This window comes from Parasteatoda tepidariorum, chromosome 9 (assembly GCF_982258835.1).
Source record: "Parasteatoda tepidariorum strain Cologne lab strain chromosome 9, Ptep-v5.0, whole genome shotgun sequence".
Classification (NCBI taxonomy): Eukaryota; Metazoa; Arthropoda; class Arachnida; order Araneae; family Theridiidae; genus Parasteatoda; species Parasteatoda tepidariorum.
Window position 1 is genome coordinate 15,741,682 of NC_141763.1, and position 24,853 is coordinate 15,766,534.

The 24,853-nt window shown below is 30.9% G+C and overlaps 1 protein-coding gene across 7 annotated transcripts in view; it reads right to left on the reverse strand.

Annotated features, from left to right (window-relative positions):
* The window catches only part of LOC107448853 (transcriptional repressor p66-beta), a 51,132-nt gene extending 45,499 nt beyond the window's left edge, over nt 1-5,633 (reverse strand). For 3 of the 7 annotated variants that reach the window (XM_043046081.3, XM_043046078.3, XM_071186505.2), the window contains exon 1: nt 4,216-4,343. Coding sequence is in view for 1 of the 7 variants with exons in the window: in XM_043046073.3 (XP_042902007.1) it covers nt 4,216-4,251 (36 nt within the window). In the remaining 6 variants the exon portion in view is untranslated. Of the gene's footprint in view, nt 1-4,215; nt 4,623-4,779 lie in introns of those variants that run through there. The other 4 variants (XM_043046080.3, XM_043046077.3, XM_043046074.3 and 1 more) reach the window with 3 other exon arrangements.
* Nucleotides 5,634-24,853: the final 19,220 nt, after the last annotated feature.

The window sequence follows — 24,853 nt, forward strand, 5'->3', positions numbered from 1 at the left end:
TCCCTAGATTTACTGTCTAAAATCAATGTTTTTTCCATGTTTATGTCGATTTTTTTTTTCGAAACCTCCGTTTTTCGAATTTCTAATAATAGAGCACAAATGTCACAACTTTCATTATCAGTAGAACTCGTAGACAGTGATGAATTTCGTGAATCCACAGGAAGCAGGGATGAACAGGTAGAGGGTGTTTTTTGGAATTTCAATTACTATATCCCAGCACTTCCTTAAACAGAAAGGAATACATATAATGATTCTGGCAGTAAGTGAGGGGTTAATGAGTAGTGACCATTAGCGGTTAGCTTTTCAACATAGATAAGAAAGCTGTAGAAAACAGTTGCTATGCAAACTTGTAGATGCCATCAATGAAGCAAGTTAGACACTATCAGAATTACTGTTTTGCCTGAAGAAATGTGTCTCTAAAAACTATCCAAAATGGTTTTAAAAAGCTGGTTTTAAGAATAGCTGTGAAGATGATGAATAAGAGGTTGATGAAGCCATCAGTAAAGAAGAAGAAAATGTTAACGCTGAAAATGCAGTGCCAGATTTGCCAGAATGGAATGCAATAAAATCTGGATTTAATGTTGACATTAATTTTGAATATTTTTACAAGTGGACAACTGCCTGGCAACATGAGGAACACAGACAGATGCGGAAATCATAGATTATGTCAAAGGAATATCAGATGAAGAAGCTGAAGATCATATTGATGAATCAAAATAGAATGCAAAACAAGTAGAAAAAGCTGTAGAATTCTTATAAACTACTCTAGAATCCCAGGAAAATGTTGGCTATAAGAAATTTGCGATCTTTCTAAACTCAAAAGAATAATCGAAACAAATAAGGTTATACGCCAAAAATCTTAGAAATTTTTTTTCAGTGTTATAGAAATAGATGTATGTGTTATAATTAATTTAAAGAAATGTCTATGTTTTTCTACTAAAAACAATTAAAGCACTTTTAATAGAATTTCTTAATTAAATTTAATTTTTTTAAAGTACCTGTATAACTCGAAACCTCTTCTTTATCTTGAATTTTTCGCCTTTCCCGTGAGGTTCGAGATAAACAGATTCGAGTGTACTATATATTTTTAACCTTTCAATGTCACCCAATTTTAACAAAATTAGTTTGAAAATTGTTGATATTTTTTAAAAGTGCTCAATGTTATAAAATTTTATACTGATTATTAGACATACCTGCATAAATCTCTTTAAATTTAGCAGTACTTTGAAGATATAACACTAGTTATAGACTTATCTTGTTTTACCTTAAAATTGGCTTTCTTTATATAGATAAAATCTTAGTTGTCTAGAAACATTTCAATGCAAACATTTTAAAAAAAATTTCCTTTATGTGAATACTAATAGAATTTTCTGCATCCCTGATTACCATAGTCATAACATCATAATGAAATTATACACAAATCACCTAAAATCATTGGACATTCAACATCAATAAACTTTAGTTTTTGCAGTTAAAAAAGCTAAAGAATAATTAAATATATCAATAGTAAATACATTGTAGAAATAAATAATTTTAAACATTTTCCTTCAACCCAAAAATGAAAATTATAAATCAACAAACATTATGAATTTATCCTACTGATAGGACATTTTTAAATGTTCGACTGTCAAAAAAGTTAATTTATTGAATTTTGTTAATACCTTAAAAAAATTAAGAACATGGGTTTGTTTTTTAATCAACAAAACATAAACTGAGTAGTTATGTTGTAATGGTTGGTTATGGCTTAAATACCAAGATATATATATATGTTTTTTAAATATTATTGTTTATAAAAAAATATTGATATCCAAAAGAAATATATTATGTACACAGGTGCAAAGCCAAATATTTCAGCAAAAAATATACACCATTTAAGGACTTTTTAAGCACTCAAAAAATATTTTTAAACACTATATACATTAACAAAATGCAAAATAAATTTCAATGAATTAACATGATCACGATAAAATAACTAGTTTCTGAAAAAGAACTCTTTTATTGATATTATAGCCACCATAAAAATATAGAGAAATTTTTCGGTTCAATTTCAGAGGGTGGAAAATGAAACCTGAAATTGAGAATATCTTGCAAAATGCAGCAGAGTTGCACATGAGAGTGCAATAATCTCACCAAACCCAGCTCAGTCACTGCACACGCGGACTCGCAAGTATTTCATCAAACCTGTAAAATGATTGGCACTTTCATACGCTAATAGATTGTGGCTGAATGAATAGTGAAAACGTTAAATAGAAAAATGTGAAAAGCACACTATTGCATAATACATAGCGAAAATTCACATGGTAAAGAAAAAAAATCTCATTTTCTGAAAGGGAAAATTAAGCACTTTTCAAAAACACCCAATGAAAAAAGCACCCTCAGAGCTTTTAAAAAAACAAAAATAAACACCCTTAAGCACTTTTTAAAAACACTAAGCACCATGTTTATAACAACAATGGCCTAGATATATCTATCTCAGGGATGCAACGAATATTTTGTAATCGCTCCTTTTACCGAATATTCGGTCGGCTGAATGCTCGGTAAAGTTTTGTTTCTTTTGGAATTTGAATAGATTTAGTTAATATTAATTAAAATAGTATTTTTAAAACTAAACATTATTAGAAATAGTTTTTAAAAATTTTTGTGAAATTCTAAAACTTGCATACACGGCTTGCAAATGTCCTGGAAGACTAATGGTAAAGTGAAAATTGAAGAATTATAACAGATTACTTCGAACCACGAGTTTTGCACTGCTGATTTCTTTTTTATTATATTCAGGCAAGTCAATTGTCTTTTTTTTTCCAGTTTCTATTTTAAAAATTGAGAAAGTTTTTATTTTTTTTCCATTTTGAAGTTTTTCTGCTTGCAAAAGTGCAGCAGTTAAAAAGAAAGTTTCTGATTTACTATATTTTTTGTCACTTTTTTTCCTGTACCATAATATAGATTATCCGTAACATAGAAATCTGCGATTTTTAATGCTACAATTATGTTACGGAAATTTTAAAAAAAACATTTTTTTTGCTTTTTTTTATTAACTTTTCTTTTAGATAGAGCTTTATTTTCTTTAGATATTTTTAAGATCTTCTATAGAAGATCATTTGTTTTTTGAGAGCGTAATAATTTTTAAGGGTCGTTCTGATAGACTTATATTTCTTTGAATGTTTTATTAATACTTTTTTATTCCGGATCTATAATTTTTAGCACTTAAAGTTTTGTTAGGAGAATTAATGAAAAAAAAAATTATGTTTATCTTTCATTTTTTCAATTTCATAGCTCTATTTTTTCTTATAGCTGTTAGTCAGTTTTTTATTTATCATTAACACTTCTTATGGATAATTATTATATTTTTTCCCTTAAGGCCATATGCTGAATAATTGGTATCCGAATCACTTTTAGTTATGTCACTAATCTGTCTAAAATCAAAAGCGATATTACAAGTTACAATACATAAAAATTTAAACATATGTCTTACTAAAAAGTCTAAACTTTATATTTCATATGAATAAAAAGAAAAGCTCACTGATAAATTAGCTGCTAGTGAAACTATATTTTTAATAATAGATTATTAGAAAAGCAGTGCAACTAATAGTACTAAATTGAGTATTCAAAATTAAATATTCAAATTCAAACTAGTCAGTTTATAGCTTTAAATAGTGATGCATAAATTAGTGAAGTAGAACAATAATGTAAGCAATATATTATTAAATAAGCATTCACTATAAATGCAACAAAAAACATATCATACAAAACTGTGTATTCTAAAACACACTGGTCAGTTCATTGCTCTATTTGTTAATGTAAATGAATCAACAAGTTAAAAAATCGAACAATAATGTAAACAATAATGAATGAAGTTTAATAAGAAGTGGTCGACATTGAACTGGACATACTAGCTAAGAAATTTTGCATTCTACATCAAACAGGACAGTTTACAGCTTTAATTAGCAATGTTTCAAATTGTGAAATACAACAATAATTAAGAATTAAATTAAGTTTAAAGTCAGTTTATAGCTTTCAATAGTTACAAATAAATTAGTGACATAGAACAATATAGTAAACACGTTCGCTATTAATGTAACAGCTACGATGTGATCAAAAACTGTATTCTAAATCGCAATGGTCACTTTATAGCTTTATTTGTTAACGTATTGATTTGTAAAAGTATTAACGTTTGAACAATAATGTAAACAAAATTAAATTATAATGAAAAGCGGTCACCATTGAGCACGATATGCTAGCTATGAAATTGTGCATTCTAAATCAAACTGGTCAGTTTACAGCATTATTTAGTAATGTATAAACTTGTGGAACAGAACAATAATGTAAACAATAATACAGTATTATAAAAGTGTTTGTTTATGTTCCTCATTCATGGTATCATTTTTCAATGAAAGCGTAAATAAACGCTCTCGTTTTTGAATTACAGTGAAAATAGTATTTAAGAGAACATCAATGTGAAAAATATATAAAAAGCAAATGATAAAATAAAGCATGGTGGTGTGGTTTTGGAGTAGCTGTCCATCAAAAATGAAATGTGTAAAGCAGTTTCCGTTCAGCAGGGCTCCCATTCGCCGAACATAGAACGTCACACTATACTACATTCAGCTGCTAGGGTTAAGAACAGTGCTCGCGCAACCGCCATAGTAAAAATCGCCACGGGATGTTGCATTGCTATAGCTGCTGGCGCCACATTACCAACTTAGCTCTTCAACTTCTCTCACCTTTAAGAATGTTTATGTAGAGAATCATCACTCTTGAAATGTAAGAAATATAGGTACTTACCTTGGCAAATCTATCCTGAAGTCGTCTGTGGACGTCGATAATCGAGAGAAAGGGTAGATATGGAAAAAAAGTGTCGAAGGTCAGGCAACAATCGCGACGTTTTCTGAGACCCTTCGCTTATTTTTCTCCCCGCTACCGCCAGCTCGATTATACTCTGGGGACTAATTACACTGGAGTTCTTCCGATCGGGTTGGCGATATTCCTATAAATTGATCGGGTATTTGTATGGCACATAATCCTTTAGTATCCTTATATCTTGATATTCATAAGAGTTTATTCACTTTAGGATGAAGGGGAAAGGGAATATCCGAAATTGTTTACTTCCGTATCAGCTGACTTCGGGATCCCCCGCTCGTCACATCAGACTAACTCAAACAATTTTATACAACATGGCGTTCTCTACTCTTTTCCCCCTACTCTCACCCTCTCCTCCTCCTCTCTCTCTCTTTACATCGTCTCGTCACACGCACACACATACACGCATTCACAGCAGAATCGGTGTGCACGGGGTTTTCGCTAAAAGTAGCACGGGCGAAGTAAACAATTGTTTATTGTAAACATCTTTGCTTTCAATGATTGGGTGAGATGTAGGGGGGCTGAAATCTAATGTTTCCGATCGAGCAGAGGTAATCAAAAAAATCTACGAGGCAGAAGTAGTAGTGTAGAGCTGTTGGCATAGCAACCTCAAAGGGAGGGGGGAAGAATCGTCGGCTCGGCCCGCAGACATTCGGAGGTGTATAAAACCGTTGGTTGTAAGCAGTCGGCTATTTGGTACTAACTGATTAATGACAAAGACGTCATTCAGCGTGCGGCTCCCCCAGGGGCTGAGACTCTTCTGCGCGCCCGTACCTTGCACCTTAAGAGTGGGGGAGGGGGATATTTTTCTTCATCCTTTTTCTCAAAATTAATTTCAATAATAAATCGGACTTTGTTAATACTCTCGTATTTCTATCCCGCGATTAATTTTTTTTTTCATTCATACTAACATTATAAGCAAGTACTATAACTATCAAAATCAAACTTCATATCAAAAATTTATGTAAAGAAAAAAAAACTCTTTTGAAAACATGCGATACCTAATATGACAATAGAGCAAAGAACACAAATATAATAAAACTTCTCTTACTTAATTTAAGGGATAATTATTTGCTCTTTAGAATTCGATTTACCTTAAAGTAAGTCAAAATAACGCACTGCTCTTATTACAAAAATTTAAGGAGAAAAAAAACGAGAGAAATATGCATAAGAAAATTCGTTCAGCATTTACTCATTACTTTCCACTATAAAAAGGTATGCTTCCCACTGTTTAAAATGGATATTTCCGGCTGCAAAATTAAATGTATTTTCATCTTTGTTGATGTTTTTCTTAAGGGGAATACTTTTAACTTAGTAATAGATGTTTTCTGCTGCTAAAGCAATAATTTCAATTTTGTAACAGAATACTGTAAAAAGGGATACTGTCTACTTTGTAACGGATGTCTTCTACTGATGTTAAATCTCACCACCATATTTTCTTCTATGAAAGAAGATAATTTTCACTTTCTAAACATATAATTCCCACTATAAAAAGAGGTAATTTCCATTTAGTAACGGATGTAAACTATGAAAGGAAATATACTGTCCTCTTAGTAATGGATTGAAATATCTGTTATGTACCGTAGTTAGGAGCACTAACTACGTTGTTATCTGGTAGTGTTTTAAATTGTATTACAGTTTTCCATCTTATAGGGAAGTAAGCTGTTTCATCTTGGAGATTTTTCTCACTTTATTATTCATAGACATTACTTTTCTTTTCTGACTTATAACTGAAACTGTTCAGCAGTTAAGAGGGTGGATACGAATTTTAGTGGACACTTTATGTATTTCATAGAAAAACTTCATTTGAGCTGAAAATAAAGCTATCTATTTAAAGAGAAACATCGTTACCTTTACTATTAATTAAAGTATTGTATTACAGAGAAACGTGATCACCTGTACTTAAAATAAATTACATATTTTCGAGAGAACATCTTCATCTGTGCTTTTCATAAAATTATATATGTTACAGGAAAATAGGATTACCTTTGCCTTTAATAAAAATGTACTATAGTAAGACGTTATCGCATATACTTTAAATAATTTTATTTATTTTATTAAATTTATGTTATTTATTTATTCTACAGCGAAACATCTTAATCTGTGTTTTTAGTAAAATTATATCTTTTGCATAGAAACATCGTCACGTGTACTTTTAATTTAAAAAAAAAATCCTTAACTTTAAAAAAAAGAGAGAACACGTGATTACCTGTACTTTAAATAAAATTATATATTTTAGAGAGAACCATTATCACCGGTACTTTTAAAAGAAATCTGTGCTTTTAATAAAATTATATATTTTACAGAAAAATGAAATTACCATTGCTTTTATTAAAAATATACTATAGTGAAACGTGATCGCCCATACTTTAAATAATTTTATGTATTTTATAGCGAAACATCTTAATCTCGACTTTAAATAAAAATATATATTTTGCATAGAAACATCGTCACATGTATTTTTAATAAAAAAAATACCGTAACTTTAAAATAAAAATAATTAATAAATAAGAAAGGGATCGCTTGTGCTTTAAAAAAATTATATATTTTACAGAGAAACATTATTACCTGTACATTTAAGAGAAAGCTGTGCTTTTAATAAAAAAAAATTATATATACTATAGTGAAACATGATCACCCATGCATTAAATATTTTTTTGTATTTTACACCGAAACATCTTTATCTGTGATTTTAATAAAATTATATGTTTTGCATAGAAATATCGTCACATGTATTTTTAATAAAAAATTCGTAACTTAAAAAAGGAAAGAAGGGAAAAAAACGTGATCACTTGTGCTTTAAATAAAAGTATATATTTTACAGAGAATCATTATCACTCATACTTTTAAGAGAAATCTAAATATTACAGGGAAACGTGATTATCTGTGCTATAAATAAAATTATATTTTTTAAAGATAACATCTTCATTTTTGTTTTAATAAAATTATGTAATTTACAAAGAAACATCCTTACCTGTAATTTTAAGAAAAATTTACATATTAAAGAGAAACGTCTTCGCCAGTGCTCTAAATAAAATTAAATATTTTCAGATAACATGTTTTTATGTGCTTTTAATAAAATTGTATATTTTACGGGAAAAAAAATCACCTGTATTTTATATAAAACTTAAATTATTAAAGAGAAAAGTGATCACCTGTGTTTAAAATTAAATTATGCATTTTAAAGAAAAACAGCTTCATGTGTGTTTTTAGCAAATTTATATATTTGACAGAAAAACATCGCGACCTGTACTTTTAATAAAAAATCTAGATATTACAAAGAAACGTGATCACTTGTGATTTAAATAAAATTCTTCTGTGCTTTTAATAACATAATATATTTTACAGAGAAACATTATCACCCGCAATATAAATAAAAATCTATGTATTATAGAGAAACTTGGTACTTTTCATATAATTATAGTTTAATTATTTTTATTTAAAATTTTATTGGTAGTATAAAAGAACCACTTTAATTATTTATATCTTGCAGAGTTTTTAATAATTGTTTCTCAAATTTTAAATTTTAAAAAAATTTAATTTTAAATTGCTCTAGAAGTTTTGTTTAATTTTATTAGATATTTTTAAAGTTATAGCAAAAAATAGAAAAAGATTAAAGAAATTAGTTTTTTATAAGAATGTCCACATTTTACTGCTACAATTTTTTGGCATAGGGTGTTCAAAAATATTATTTTCCGTTTGCAATTTACTATCGACCCCTCAAACCTCTAAAAAAAAGCTTTAAAACACATTGATAAGTGTGAAAAATCACATGATCTAAACATTTCTGAAGTTATAGAATGATTGTTTAAGTATTTCTTGAGAAATATAAAAAAGAAATGTGTTAGTACAGATGTGTTTTTGTTGTTTTTTAAAGAAACATAAACACCTGTGCTGGTAATGAAAATATATATTTTACATATAAAACGTGACCAATTGGGTATAATATGAAAAAAACACAACTACTTCGATTTAGTAGGAGCAACATATGACGCAATGCTAAACGAATGGAATTTAGTTGTTGTTTATTTAGTTATTGTTATTAGTAGTTGTTGTTATTTGTTTTAGTTGTTGTTGTTTATTTAGTTGTATTTAGTTTCAATAACTTTTCTTTATAATGCAATAAAATCTGGCGAGCAGCTATTTAAACGATCGAACACTTCGTTTGTTTATTTGTGGCTTGAAGTTAGGCTCGCAGAAAATGCCTTTCATGGGTTAAATTTAGTAGGAATGACACAACCTGTGACGTAGGCTATAGTATACCCAATTGTGCTTGTAATGAGAATATCTTTTAACAGCGAAACTTATATTAATTTAATACAAAAAAGTCTTTAACTGTAGTTGAAATCAAATTATATATTGCTATGCAGAAAAATGAGCAACTCTATGTAGAACACGTTTCAAAACTGATTCATTTTCTCTAAAATACATTTTTATTTTCCGCAAAATTTTATGCCTGTAAAAATTATGGTATTGCTGATATTTTTATCCGTAAAATTTTACCGTTATTTATTAATACTATAAAGTCTAAAAATATTATAAAAATAATTGGCTAGCAAAAGCATGAATAAAATAAATTAACCACATGAAGAGATAAACTCTAAAATAAAAGCAGACGATAAAATTAGAAGACTTTTTGTAGAAAAAGAGAGTTGGTTTTTTTTAGAGATTAGTTTTGTTTTGGAATTTGAGTTTTTTTATAACCCGTTACGGGTTTTTTTTAGTTTGTTTTATAATATTTTAACTATCCCGTTACGGGTACTTCATATTTGTTACTGTTGTGTTGTTTGTGAATAAAAGTGTTTTATAAGAAACAGAACTGTTATTTATATAGCTTGATAATACCTTAGTTATAAAATAAAATGTGTTTTATTATTTTGTGCTTGCGGATATGTGAATTGATGAGATAATAAATCTAAGAAAAAATATGCCCCCCCCCCCATAAAAGATTTTATAAATATATTCTGTCCCTCAAAAATTTATTTATTTATTTAAAAAAAAAAAAAAACACGAGGGACATGGGGATAGTGCAATCATAAATGGAATATTTCTGTTATTCATCACTCGAAATTTCTCTGCAAATTTCGGCAGATTAGCATTGCACTTTCGTGTACAATTACATCACAAAACGCTTGATTGTTAATTAGCAAATTAAAAAATAAGGTTTGTGTGGTGAAAAAATAAAATCTTAATTTGCTTTTTATCTGTCATTTGAGACTATTTGAATAATGAATTTTAATAACATGATTCATAATGTTATGGTTGAATACGCTTATTTCTTATATTAACAGTCATTTTTGATTTGTAGTTCCTTAATTATCCAATTATAAGTTTGAAAAATCATAAGCTTGAACGAGCAAACGACTGCATAAGACAAGAGTGGATACAGTGGCGTAGCGAGGGGGGAGCAAGGGGGGGCTACTCACAAAAGGGCGCCAAATGGTCAACAAAACAAAAAAATTGTTGGATAATTTTTATTTTTATTATAATTTATTTCTGGAAAATATATTTTAAATTTAGTGCCAGTGAAATATAATAACTGTTAATTCGTAAATAAAAAGGAACACTAGTCAAGCTGTAATAATATATTCATAATAGAAATGACACGTCTTTTCTAATGGCAGGGCTGACTCGACCTGTGTCTGTCAGCACTTCCTTATGGCATCTACGCTGTGTGGTTACATATATTATCTCCAAATATTTGCAGTGTACAAAGTACAAACATCAGTGTATAAAGTGTTTGTATGTTTGTACAGTGTACAAAGTACAAACATTCTTTCTTTCAGAACACGATTTATTTTTATTTCTATAAACGCAATGTAGCTTACGCTTGTTATTTTAAAACGATAACTATAACACTCTTATATATTTATATGTAGAGTCACGGAAAAAAATATCCGTAAAATAACAACTGAATGATTGTCTATTTTTTAATATAGATACTTCTCAGACACACATCAAATACAGCGTTTTCCTGTTTCTAGGAAAGGACTCAAACGCCGTATTTGTTGTGTGCCTGAGAATTATCTGTTTAAGAAAATTAAGGATTCTTTATTTGTTACTCTCCGGATACTTTTTTCCGTGACTGTACATATCCGTGACACTTGCGACAGGTTGTGGAATTCCGCTACAAATTAGGTAAATACCCGAAATATTAACGTTTAAGTTATTTTGTGCCTGTATTTTTCAGTTTTGCGTCGTTGTCATCGCGCTCTGCTTTGAATAAAAATGAAATGTTATTAAATGTTATAAGTTTAATGTTAGCATAAATTATAGTGTATATTTCACTGTGTTACTATCGTTCAAGGCATTCTTGGTTAGTAGTAAAACAAATAAGATTACTTACTACATCTACTCGACGATTGTATTATTCAGTGAATAGGGTATGAAAAAATTTGTTAACAGTGTTCAATTAAACAAAGAGCTCTTAATTTACCGTAAACATGGCTTATTACCGTAAATATGGCTAATTACCGTAAAATTGGCGTAAATATTAGCTCGTAAATATGGCTTATCTGGGGGACAACCTAAAACCAACAACTTTTTTCTACGCTTGTCAAAACTATCATACGTGTAAGAAGACGCAGAAAGTGAAATTTCTCGCGTTATGAAATGTGTTCTTGATCGTCTCCAACAAGAAATGTGTACACGATTAAGTGACCTTAATTTCAAATTTGGATTTCTACTAGACGTTGAAAATTTATTAAACAAGGATAATGTTAATAACGACCTTGAAATTTTTTTAAAAAATTTGGGTGAATTTTATAATACAGATTTCAATGGAATAGAACTCTTTATCGGAGTATGTGACTCCAAAATGTTACTCCGCAGTAGAAAAGAAATTGAACTTAAAACTCCATTAGAATCTCTTACTTTTATAATCCTGTATGGAAGATGTTTTTTCAAACCTGAGAGTGGCACTTCAAATACTCCTGACTATCTCAGTATCAATTGCTAGCTGCGAATGGTCATTCAGCAAATTAAAATTAATTTTGACATATCTACGATCAACGATGGGACAAGATCGCCTAAGTCTCCTAAGTGACTTAGCATTTTTAAGTGTGGAAGGTGAAAAATTTGAAATGATCAACTTTGATGATATTATTGGTAAATTTGCTTCATCAAAAGCGGAAAATTTATACATAGTAATTAGTTTTATTAATGTATTATAATCATATTATTAAATATATGTATCTCTTTAGAGATAATAAATATTTACTTTTTTATTGTTTTAAAACTGCGTGTTTTTAAAATATTTCTTTATAAATATGTAAAATAAATAATAGGTATCTTTTGAACTAATTCTAGATGATCATATACATTTCAAAATCTAGTCTTGTTTTCTCAACCACATTTTTTGTCTCAAATTTAATGCCTAACTTGAGCCTATGACTTTATTACTTTGCGAATATATTTTACTTGTAATATTAGATGGTTTTCGAATGGGGGGGCGCTAAAAAGGTATTGTGCCCCGGGCGCGAGTTAAGCTCGCTACGGCACTGAGTGGATATGTCAATATTAACAGGGTACCATATAGTGTTCCACTACATTTAAAGATCTGTTCTCATACAAACATACATTTAAATATATATATATATAAAAGAAACGTATAATGGTGTTTACAAATACATATTAAATGGCCGCAAATTTTGAAATACGAGATTATGCATCATATATTTTCGTATTCATGGTATATTAATTTCAAATATTTGCGAAACATAAGAAACTCATAGCCTTAGAGACAGTGGGTAGGTGTCAGTCATTAATAATATTTTTTACTTAACACCCCTGCTCGCTACACTTAATCAACTACCATGATTGCTTTGCAATCATTTATGCTTCTGCATCATAAGCAAATTGTGATGTAAGTTTTTAGAAAGAAAAGAAAGTAATCAAGTAAAACACAAAAATAATTGTAACTATAAATTTCTTTTTTTGATTCCTGATTGCTTTTAATTTTCAATTCTTAACTAAACTTCTAATTTTTGCAAAATAATATTCAGGGTGAGGCAACAAAAAAAAAAAAAAAAAAAAAAAAAAAAAAAAAAAAAAAAAAAAAGCGGACAAATATTTTCTTTTTTTAAATTTAAATAAAAGTAAATAAAAAAGCAAAATATAACAAATAATAATAAGAGTAGACTTTTGCTAATAAATAAATTTAATTTCGTTTCAAAATGGCCGTATTTTGTAGCGATTGCTTTATAGCAGTGGTTCCCAAATGATGTTCCACGTAGAAGGGTCACAGGGATTCCGGGATTTAGGACATATTTTACTAATGATTTTCGAAACTTGTAACTAAATTTTATAACCGATTAATTAATGGTTATTTATTTAATATTTTCATTATTTTTATGAAATTATTTAATTAAAATGCTAGTGAAGAAGGAAATGCAAAATTTAAAAATTTCTAAAAACATTATATGGAATGAATAATGAAAAGGACATCTTTTTGAAAATTTTAATAGTATTTTCAATTCATTCATACATTGAAAAACTATGTGCTGCTCCTGATTTGTAAATCTGCTTGACATAATAACATTGATAAAACGATACGATTAAAAAATTTCATTTCTTATTCATTCCTTAAATATTTTCAAAACAGTTAGTCAAATTTCAATCATTAAATATTTTTATTTTCTAATTAAGTCTCGGGGTTCCACCAAAAGATGATCTATCATTTAAGGTTCTATAGATGAAAAAAATTGGGAACCAAACGATAGTGTACAGACCAAACGAACGATTTCAGACTGTCGTTTTCCTTGCTTAAACTACTCTAAACGATCTTTTGCTCGCCAAAAAATAATAACAGACATATTTTAAAATATTTTATTTTTTAATTGGTAGACATACAGAAATGATCACACAAATTAAAAAGAAATTAGTGAACTTCTATTCCATGATGATTACTCTGCAAGATTATTTTTGCCGCACCCTGTTTAGTGATGGTGACAAATGGTCAAAGCTCATCATCATCAATGGCTTGACAGCCCAGGGTGGGCCTTGGCGTTCTCAAGAAGTTTTTTCCATGCTAAACTTTTTCCTGCTAGCGTTTTCCAGTTTTTAGTTTTTAAGACCAAAACGTCTTTTTCTAGGCCATCTATCCATCTCAAATTCGGCCTATCTTTTTTTTCGTATGCCAATTGGTCTGACACTGGAAACTCTTTTTGTGGTATCATCTATTCTGATAACGTTACCTGCTCATTTTATTCTTAGTCGTTTAATGAAGTTAATAATGTCAGGTTCATTATATGAGAGATAAAGCTCTAAATTTGTTCTTGTAAATCACACACCATTTTTTTGAACTCCTCCAAAAATACATTTCAAGAGCTTTCTCTCAAAGGTATACCCAACATAACCTACTCCGAAAAAGATATGGTCCAGGTTTCACAAGCATAATGGTCGAAATAATTACAATTAATTTTTTCAAAGAACTTCAGGAACCCCGATACAATATTTACATAATTACCGTATCGATGTGGAAATCGCAGATTCTTGCAATATTTAAATTGGCAAAGCAAGAACAATTAAGGTAAGTGAAATTTACCTTAATATACACTTAAAAACTTTACCTTTCAACAACCCTATATATTAATATTAAATCAATTATTGGTCGTAGTGGCCAAATGAAATTCATTGTATTGAAAATCAAATAGTAAATAACATTTGCTCAAGAGGCAACATTTTTTTTTGTTGTAGTTAACATGGGGAAAGTTGACATTCATGTATTTATTTGGCTTTGCCATCAATTTAATATAAATATTTTTATGATTATTTACGAAATAATGCATTTTTAGACTAAAATTAGTCCCATATCTTGTTCATTCAAATCAGATCAAAAAAATGATGAATAATGAAAAATATTAATAAAGTTTTGAAACTTTGGGAAAATACCCATAGTCAAGCAGTGTCAAACAAAAAGCCCCTACTTCCGGAGGGAAGACTTCCCTCTCTTTTATTTATAATTTTTAGGTACTTTATGAATAAATTTTTCATGAATTTAAATCAAATTTTTAATCAATCAAATGCTGGAAAAAAACAACTATTATAAATCCTAGTAATGGAAAAAATATTCTTCACTTTCTCTGAAGAAGACATTGACTTCCCCCCCTCCTGTTGCGCAATTAGCGGGGGCGGGAGCAAAAGAGGACATCAATCCCCTGACGGAGGCTTAGAGAGGCGCAAAACTTAAGAAAAATAAATGAAAATTAATTCCAGAATAAACTGTTTTTCCTTTTTTTAAACATCACCAATTTCATTTGCAGAGCCATGGTGGCTCCGGGGCAGAGCATTCGCTTTCCAATAAGGTGAACCGGGTTCGAATCCCTGCGATGGCTGGTCGATATGAATTCCGTACCCGGCTTGCACTGACCACAGCGCTGATATATATTGCATAGTGACACGACCCACCCTATTTGTTTAGGGTTTACGTCAAGATTACATACAAGATCATATTATATAACATGGTAGATAAAAACACCCGTAGAAGAAGTAGGGAGTGCAGGTTCCGGGTCTTATTGGAACCTGCGCTTCCTACTTCTTGGGTGTCTCAAGCAGTTCATTGACTTTTAACTTAATTTTTTACATTTTTCCATTTTTAATGTCTTCTTTTTAATGATTTTATGTTATTCATTATTTGTCATTGACCACAGCGCTGACGTAAAATATTTTCAGTCGTAGACGGATCATGGGTTATAGAGTCCCCTTGCCGGCAGGCTAACTGTGAAAGATATTCCTCACCATGTAACGCAAATGCGGATTAGTTCCATCAAAAAGATCTCCACGAAGGAAAATTTAGAATCGAATGGAAGGTTCTCAGGAATATACCATCAAAACAATTTGGGATTTTTCTTATGATATTGAACCATCATAAATCAGCCCGAATTCCTACCTTAAGATGATGGTTGTTCCTGATCGTTCCAACACTTGATTTCTAAGATACTATGATGGAAATTCGTGATGGTTCAACATGAACAAATCATCAACCAAGCTGCTATTTTTATGTTGGACCATCATAAATCAGCCCGAATTCCTACCTTAAGATGATGGTTGTTCCTGATCGTTCCAACACTTGATTTCTAAGATACTATGATGGAAATTCGTGATGGTTCAACATGAACAAATCATCAACCAAGCTGCTATTTTTATGTTGGACCATCATAAATCAGCCCGAATTCCTACCTTAAGATGATGGTTGTTAATGATCGTTCCAACACTTGATTTCTAAGATACTATGATGGAAATTCGTGATGGTTCAACATGAACAAATCATCAACCAAGCTGCTATTTTTATGTTGGACCATCATAAATCAGCCCGAATTCCTACCTTAAGATGATGGTTGTTCCTGATCGTTCCAACACTTGATTTCTAAGATACTATGATGGAAATTCGTGATGGTTCAACATGAACAAATCATCAACCAAGCTGCTATTCTTATGTTGGACCATCATAAATCAGTCCGAATTCCTACCTTAAGATGAGGGTTGTTCCTGATCGTTCCAACACTTGATTTCTAAGATACTCTGATGGAAATTCGTGATGGTTCAACATGAACAAATCATCAACCAAGCTGCTATTTTTATGTTGGACCATCATAAATCAGCCCGAATTCCTACCTTAAGATGATGGTTGTTCCTGATCGTTCCAACACTTGATTTCTAAGATACTATGATGGAAATTCGTGATGGTTCAACATGAACAAATCATCAACCAAGCTGCTATTCTTATGTTGGACCATCATAAATCAGTCCGAATTCCTACCTTAAGATGATGGTTGTTCCTGATCGTTCCAACACTTGATTTCTAAGATACTATGATGGAAATTCGTGATGGTTCAACATGAACAAATCATCAACCAAGCTGCTATTCTTATGTTGGACCATCATAAATCAGTCCGAATTCCTACCTTAAGATGATGGTTGTTCCTGATCGTTCCAACACTTGATTTCTAAGATACTATGATGGAAATTCGTGATGGTTCAACATGAACAAATCATCAACCAAGCTGCTATTCTTATGTTGGACCATCATAAATCAGTCCGAATTCCTACCTTAAGATGAGGGTTGTTCCTGATCGTTCCAACACTTGATTTCTAAGATACGATGATGGAAATTTGTGATGGTTCAGCATGAACAAATCATCAAACAAGTTGCTATTCTTATGTTGGACCATCATAAATCAGCCCGAATTCCCACCTTAAGATGATGGTTGTTCCTGATCGTTCCAACACTTGATTTCTAAGATACTATGATGGAAATTCGTGATGGTTCAACATGAACAAATCATCAACCAAGCTGCCATTTTTATGTTGGACCATCATAAATCAGCCCGAATTCCTACCTTAAGGTGATGGTTGTTCCTGATCGTTCCAACACTTGATTTCTAAGATACTATGATGGAAATTCGTGATGGTTCAACATGAACAAATCATCAACCAAGCTGCTATTTTTATGTTGGACCATCATAAATCAGCCCGAATTCCTACCTTAGGATGATGGTTGTTCCTGATCGTTCCAACACTTGATTTCTAAGATACTATGATGGAAATTCGTGATGGTTCAACATGAACAAATCATCAACCAAGCTGCTATTTTTATGTTGGACCATCATAAATCAGCCCGAATTCCTACCTTAAGATGATGGTTGTTCCTGATCGTTCCAACACTTGATTTCTAAGATACTATGATGGAAATTCGTGATGGTTCAACATGAACAAATCATCAACCAAGCTGCTATTCTTATGTTGGACCATCATAAATCAGTCCGAATTCCTACCTTAAGATGATGGTTGTTCCTGATCGTTCCAACACTTGATTTCTAAGATACTATGATGGAAATTCATGATGGTTCAACATGAACAAATCATCAACCAAGCTGCTATTCTTATGTTGGACCATCATAAATCAGTCCGAATTCCTACCTTAAGATGATGGTTGTTCCTGATCGTTCCAACACTTGATTTCTAAGATACGATGATGGAAATTCGTGATGGTTCAGCATGAACAAATCATCAAACAAGTTGCTAATCTTATGTTGGACCATCATAAATCAGCCCGAATTCCCACCTTAAGATGATGGTTGTTCCTGATCGTTCCAACACTTGATTTCTAAGATACTATGATGGAAATTCGTGATGGTTCAACATGAACAAATCATCAACCAAGCTGCTATTTTTATGTTGGACCATCATAAATCAGCCCGAATTCCTACCTTAAGATGATGGTTGTTCCTGATCGTTCCAACACTTGATTTCTAAGATACTATGATGGAAATTCGTGATGGTTCAACATGAACAAATCATCAACCAAGCTGCTATTTTTATGTTGGACCATCATAAATCAGCCCGAATTCCTACCTTAAGATGATGGTTGTTCCTGATCGTTCCAACACTTGATTTCTAAGATACTATGATGGAAATTCGTGATGGTTCAACATGAACAAATCATCAACCAAGCTGCTATTCTTATGTTGGACCATCATAAATCAGTCCGAATTCCTAGCTTAAGATGATGGTTGTTCCTGATCGTTCCAACACTTGATTTCTAAGATACTATGATGGAAATTCATGATGATTCAACATGAACAAATCATCAACCAAGCTGCTATTCTTATGTTGGACCATCATAAATCAGTCCGAATTCCTACCTTAAGATGATGGTTGTTCCTGATCGTTCCAACACTTGATTTCTAAGATACGATGATGGAAATTCGTGATGGTTCAGCATGAACAAATCATCAAACAAGTTGCTATTCTTATGTTGGACCATCATAAATCAGCCCGAATTCCCACCTTAAGATGATGGTTGTTCCTGATCGTTCCAACACTTGATTTCTAAGATACTATGATGGAAATTCGTGATGGTTCAACATAAACAAATCATCAACCAAGCTGCTATTCTTATGTTGGACCATCATAAATCAGTCCGAATTCCTACATTAAGGTGATGGTTACTTATGATGTTGGCCATCAAAAAATATAATGGCTTATAATGGAATTATTGATGGTTAGCATCAAGATTGTCTGTCCATCAATGAAAACCATCAAAAATTTTGACTTGGGTAGGAATATATAAAAACTGCCATGGACAAACTTACAATTATAGAAAGCATATTAATATAGTAAAAGAATTTGCAGGAAGAAGGTCACTTTTTCACATAGGGGGGGGGGTGTTACCTAAATCGCACCATTTTTCGCATTTTAATTTTTATCTGTCTCAAATTCCTGATAGTTACATTTTAAATATTTTAGTCTGAAAATACAGTTATTCAGCTACTTACCTTAATTTTTTTTAAAAATGATATTTGTGCACTAAGTAATGAAAATTATTTTTACAAGTTTTGAAAGAGTTGCGATTTAAGAAATCAGTTGCCAAACTTGTACCGCCAGCTCCCAAAACCGTACCGGCTTAAGAAATTTGATCAAAAATAACTGAACAAATAAATATACAATAAGTAAGGTTGAACTCCGACCCACCCCAGGGGGGTATACGGAGATAAAAGTAAAATTATTACAATAAAATTTCTCTAAAAACTAAAGTTACAGTAAAATTTCGCCAAATGACAGTGGTGGTGATCAGTTAAAAGTGGATTAACAATAAAGTTTGACAATTAAAAACATGTGTTAAAGGCAATGAAACCCAATAGCGCCGGTGTAAATGTCGAGAATTAAATGATTATATTAATGAGGAAACAAGAGATAAAAAATCTCAAAACTAAAATCAATGAAAGCTAAAAGTCCAAATAGTAAATGTCTAAAAGTAAAAGTCTGACTAGAAGTCTATGAAGTCTAAAATCAAAAGTAGATAAAAATTCAAAATGTAAGGCTAAAAGTTGATTAGTAAAAATTAACGATGACATGCTCTATTGTTGGTTCATGACTGGAGCCAGTTGATCTGGGGCTAGAATGTCCTCGAGGGTTTGTTTAATAATTTGAGTCACAATTTTCCTGCAGGTCAATATAGCGAAGAATTGATGTTCCTCTTCGCAATTATTCATGTGGGTTCCACGAAGTGCCCGGAATCTTGGACAGTGCTTAAGTAGATGATCAATGTCCTGTCTCACTCCACAGTAAATGCATGAAGCTGATTTTTTGAAATATTTTTGTTGATAGGTCCCGAACACTCCGTGGCCAGTAAGGAGCTGGTTTAAATAAAAATTGGCCTGCAGGCGCTTTATGCTTGGGTCTTTAAAAAATTTATAGGTTTGTCTTCCCTTGTCACTAGACCTCCAGTCATTTCTCCAGCGGTTAAAAGTAATGTTCTTAATGTAAGATTTAATTTCGCATTTTTCACCCGGGATCTCAAAATCAATCTGGCCAAGCTTAGTGGCTTCCTTAGCAACCCAGTCGGCCTCTTCATTCCCTTCAATGCCTGAGTGTGCTTTAATCCAATTTATATTATAGTTAATTATATTATTATATATTAATTTATATATTAATTTATATTATTTATATTATAAATATACAATAAATAATCGAAAGCAATTTAGTATTATGAAGTAAAATACAGTATAACATTTTTTGAACTGTTATGAGTTCAGTAAATGGCATTATAAGTAAAAAAAAAAAGTTGCCATAAAACAGTGCTGGAAAGCAGAAGTATGAGTTTTATTTGAAAATAAAAACATATTTGATTGTGAAAATCATTATTGCTCATAAACCGAATAATTAGATTTAATAAATATATGTTTCAATTAGGTTTCAGGTATAACGTACAATTTTTTTTTTTTTTTAAATTTGGCCGGTGCATATTACTTTTAATTTTTACCTAAGTCTTATGTCTATTTTCGTACTTCTTCAAAATCAAAACATCCTCTTCAGAAAAGATTACATCTATCCAATCCAATCTATATGTTTTGTATTTTAACTATGCTAAATAATAACCTATCTTTTTAATTGCGTAATAAATTTGATGAAAATTAACTATCAGTTTAAAGACATTTTTTTATTTATTACAATATTCTTCCTTTAGAAAAGTCATTGAATAGCCTCCCCAATTTAGGGTTTACGATTACCATTGTTCAACTCCGTAGTCTTGTAATTTTGAACCCAATCCAGATGACAAGGGAACTCCTGGATCAAGTATTGGGGACAAATTTGCGTGCGTGGAGGACTTTTTGATGGAACTAACCCGCATTAGCGTTACATGGACAGAGAAATCACGAAAACCTCCCTCGGTCAGCCAGACGGCAAGGGGACTCAAGCCCATGATCCGTCTACCACTGACGATATTTTACGTCAGCACTGTGGTCGGTGCAAGCCGGATGTAGAATTCGCATCGACGATTCGCATAAGGCGAACGCTCTATCCTCTGAGCCACTTTTAGGTTAAAATTTATGATTTTAGGGGGGAGGGAAATGTAAAACCCAAGGTGTTAAGAGGGAAGAGGAGGCAAAGTCTTCCTCAGGAAAAATGAAAAAAAAAAAATTTCAACACTAGGATCTATACGATTATTTTTCAGCATCATTTACTTTCTTGAAAGCAAAACAAAAATATATATGCATTAAAATTTTATTTATAATGTATCTAAAAATGATAGCTTTAGGAAAGAAAGAGGGGGCAGAGGCAGCTTAGAAAATGGAAACTTTTTTTTGCTAGACCTCATATGAGTATTTTCCCAGTTATTTAAAATTTTATTAATTTTTTCTAAAGGGACTGGTTAGCTCGAGTGGTAGGGCAATGGGCCCATGTCCATGAAATCGTGGGTTCGATCCCCGCTGCCGAAGGTAAATGGTTACTAATGCATGTTAAATCTGTCGACCCACAAATTCCTCCATTTTACTAAAAAAAAAATTCTGAAGAAAAAAGTGTCCACACTAACACCATCTACCCAATGTTAAAAAATACCGGTAAACAATGTTTTATAATTATTAAAAATAAATTAAAATATGTCTCCCCCTTAGAGGCACCCTATCTTGTTGAAACTTAGGGCCTTTATTTATTCCAATTAGGTAATTTCTATTCTACAACGCCTACACTAATCGGATGAAATATTTGTCCTTTATTTTCAGACAATAATCTTAAAAAAAAAAAAAATTCAAAACAGCCGTTTATTCTAATTGGCGTTCTAATAAGGGCATTTCTTCAAAATGCGACAGCTGCTTCAGTCATACTATTTTTGATATGAGACGAAAATTTAAACGCGCATGATTTAATGCCCTATTGTTTCTCATTCATTGTTACGAACAAATACAATCTCACTGGTTAAGTTTTTAAAATACCAGACTATTTCTTATATTTGCAAAACTAATAAGTAGCTCAAGGTGAAGTGGTATGTACCATGAAAAAAAAGTATCACCCAGAATAACTTGTTCTAATGATCGGATTTTCACGAACTACGTCACGATTATAACTGGTCGTAAGGCTGTTCTAATAACTTAGTTAGTGCTAACTATTAAGATATAGGAACTAACACTAAAAAAGGTGTTCCTCTACGAGCATTTTTATTTTAATAATTTTTTTTCTCCCGCTTTTGAAAATATATATGCCGCAGTCTAGAAAATTGGGTATTTTAGTCTGAAAAGCTGTCAAAAGTTTGTGTCCTTTAAAGTTAATTTTATATATTGCAAGTGAAAGGACAAAGAATTAATTCTTTCAAAATGATCTTAGATGAATATGAAATGCAAAACATATTTTTTTGGGGTTGACGGTATGAGGGTTATCGATGTTTAAAACCGTAGCCTTTTAGTTTCAACCACGAAGACAATGGTACTCCTATCGCCGGCTGAAAAATCCTCGTGTAGTAAATGGTGACTGATGCACGCTAAATCTGTCGAATCAATAAGTCCTCAATAACATCCAGGAGTTTCATTGTCCTCTGGATTGGCTCAAAATTACAAGGCTGTGGAGTTGAACATTAGTAGTCGTAAACCCAAAATAGGGTAAACTGCACAACCACGGTTTTTAAAATAAAATAGTTCTATATCAAGCATTTGAGCTAACTCAAGCACGTAGGTATAAATTTTCCAAGAGAGGTTAAATATAAATAATACTGGTGTCTATAGATTTTTAAATGGAATCAATACCCAAAACTGTAAATTGGTAAATGTTCAAAACTGAGTAATGTATTGAAAAAATTTAAAACTAAATTTTTGTTTTCAATCTGCATTATAAAATCTATTAAATTTGGAACAAGAAACTATGAATACGTTTTTATTATACCATATCCTTTGACAATTTTTTCCCCTGCATATTTTTTTTGCCTTCGCGTATTACACACGAGTCAATAGAACAAAGTTTAAAGAATTTTTAGGTATAAACAATATCTTTTTTTAGCACTGACTAATGTATACACTTTATATTGCTAACCAGAAACTATCTGTGGAGAGAGTCGTAATTCTCAACTTTAATCTATGAAAAGGTACCTAGACTAACATGTCTTATATACTAGTGAATTGTAATTTTGTAGTGGTAGATACTCTACATATCTAACATGAACATGTAATACAAATTTTCCAATGCAATTGTTCGCGCAATTATATGAGACCAATCCCAAGACGATCGAACTAATAGTTTAGAAGCGGCAAGATATACAAAAAATATAACATTGCTAAACAGACAAGTTAGGTACTGTTTCCTATGTATTTTTTCTGTTTTAATCAAATAAGACAAAAAAGAGAATCCAATTCAAAAGTTGAAATGATTGCAGAGGAGAGTTGGGTAGTTTTCAAGTCTCACTTATACAGGGTTGCCTAATAAGAACAAAAATAAGACTAAAATTTTATTAAATGACTTAATTGTCATATACCATGATCCATTTAGTCAAGTTGGTGGCAAATATGATAATTTTCATATAAACGTTAGTGTTCTGGCACTAAATTTTTATATAAAAAAATTAGCACAATTGCAGAAAATTAAATACTTTTAATTACTAGAATTCATTTAAAAAATACTTTTTCATTAAAAAAAAAAACACACTTTTTCTAAGAATCTTTATCTTGTATCATTAATTGATTCAGCCAATATATAATGAAAAGTGATTACTCAAATTCGAAATTCATGCAGAATTTCGTAGCAATAACCGCTGAAAAGGCGATTGAGAAACGAAATAGACTTCTAAAACGCTGATTCAACAAATGAAAAAATTGCTTGAAATTTGAACACTATTATTGCTAGCATAACCAAGAATGTTTTTTATATGCATTTGAAATTTATTTTCCCTACTTTTAGGAAAGGGAAAAATCAACAAAATGGAAAACAAAAATCTCATCAATAAGTACTCAAAACATCAATATTAAATTGAATAGGGGGTTACTTAACTTTGGAAATTGCAACACAAGTCAAGGCACCACCCTGTGGAATGAATATTGGTGTCATTCAATGCAATTACAAAAAACTCGCTTTTAAAAGTAATTTCCATATGATCTTTATTAGTTTTCTGATTTAGATTGAACTGAAAACTCTTCATTATCCCTCAAATGTTTTAATGAAAAGTTTCATACCATAAATTTTACTATTAAAAATCTTAATGATACAAAAAAATTTTTAACGATAAAAACGCCCCCCTAGCCTCGGATATTATTGGAATCAATCCATTTCTAAAAATACTAAATTTACTGAACATTTTCTGTTGAATCCTGGAAAAGCTTAGGTCTGAATACCGAAGTTACTCACAATTTTTTTTACAATAAATATTTTCAAAATAAAATGTTCTAACAAAATTCTAGGGAAGTTAATCCTCATGAATTTTTTAAGAGTAAGATTGATATTTCAATTTATATGCAAAAAAAAACTAAGGAAGAATTTGTAGTAAAACAATTGTTATATTTATCTCTCATCGCTCTAACTCATTCGATTGCTTTACAAAAAGGTAAGACATTTATTGTTTAAAAGTTAAATATTACAAAAAGAACTCATATAACTTCTTCACAGTCCAATTTCAATTAAAATAATATCTGATGATTAAATATATAAATTTTTATTTATTATTCTTAAATATGGAAATGTAGAATTCTTAAAAGTGACCACAAAATAACGGAAGTTTCTCAGTACTCTAAATAAGAAT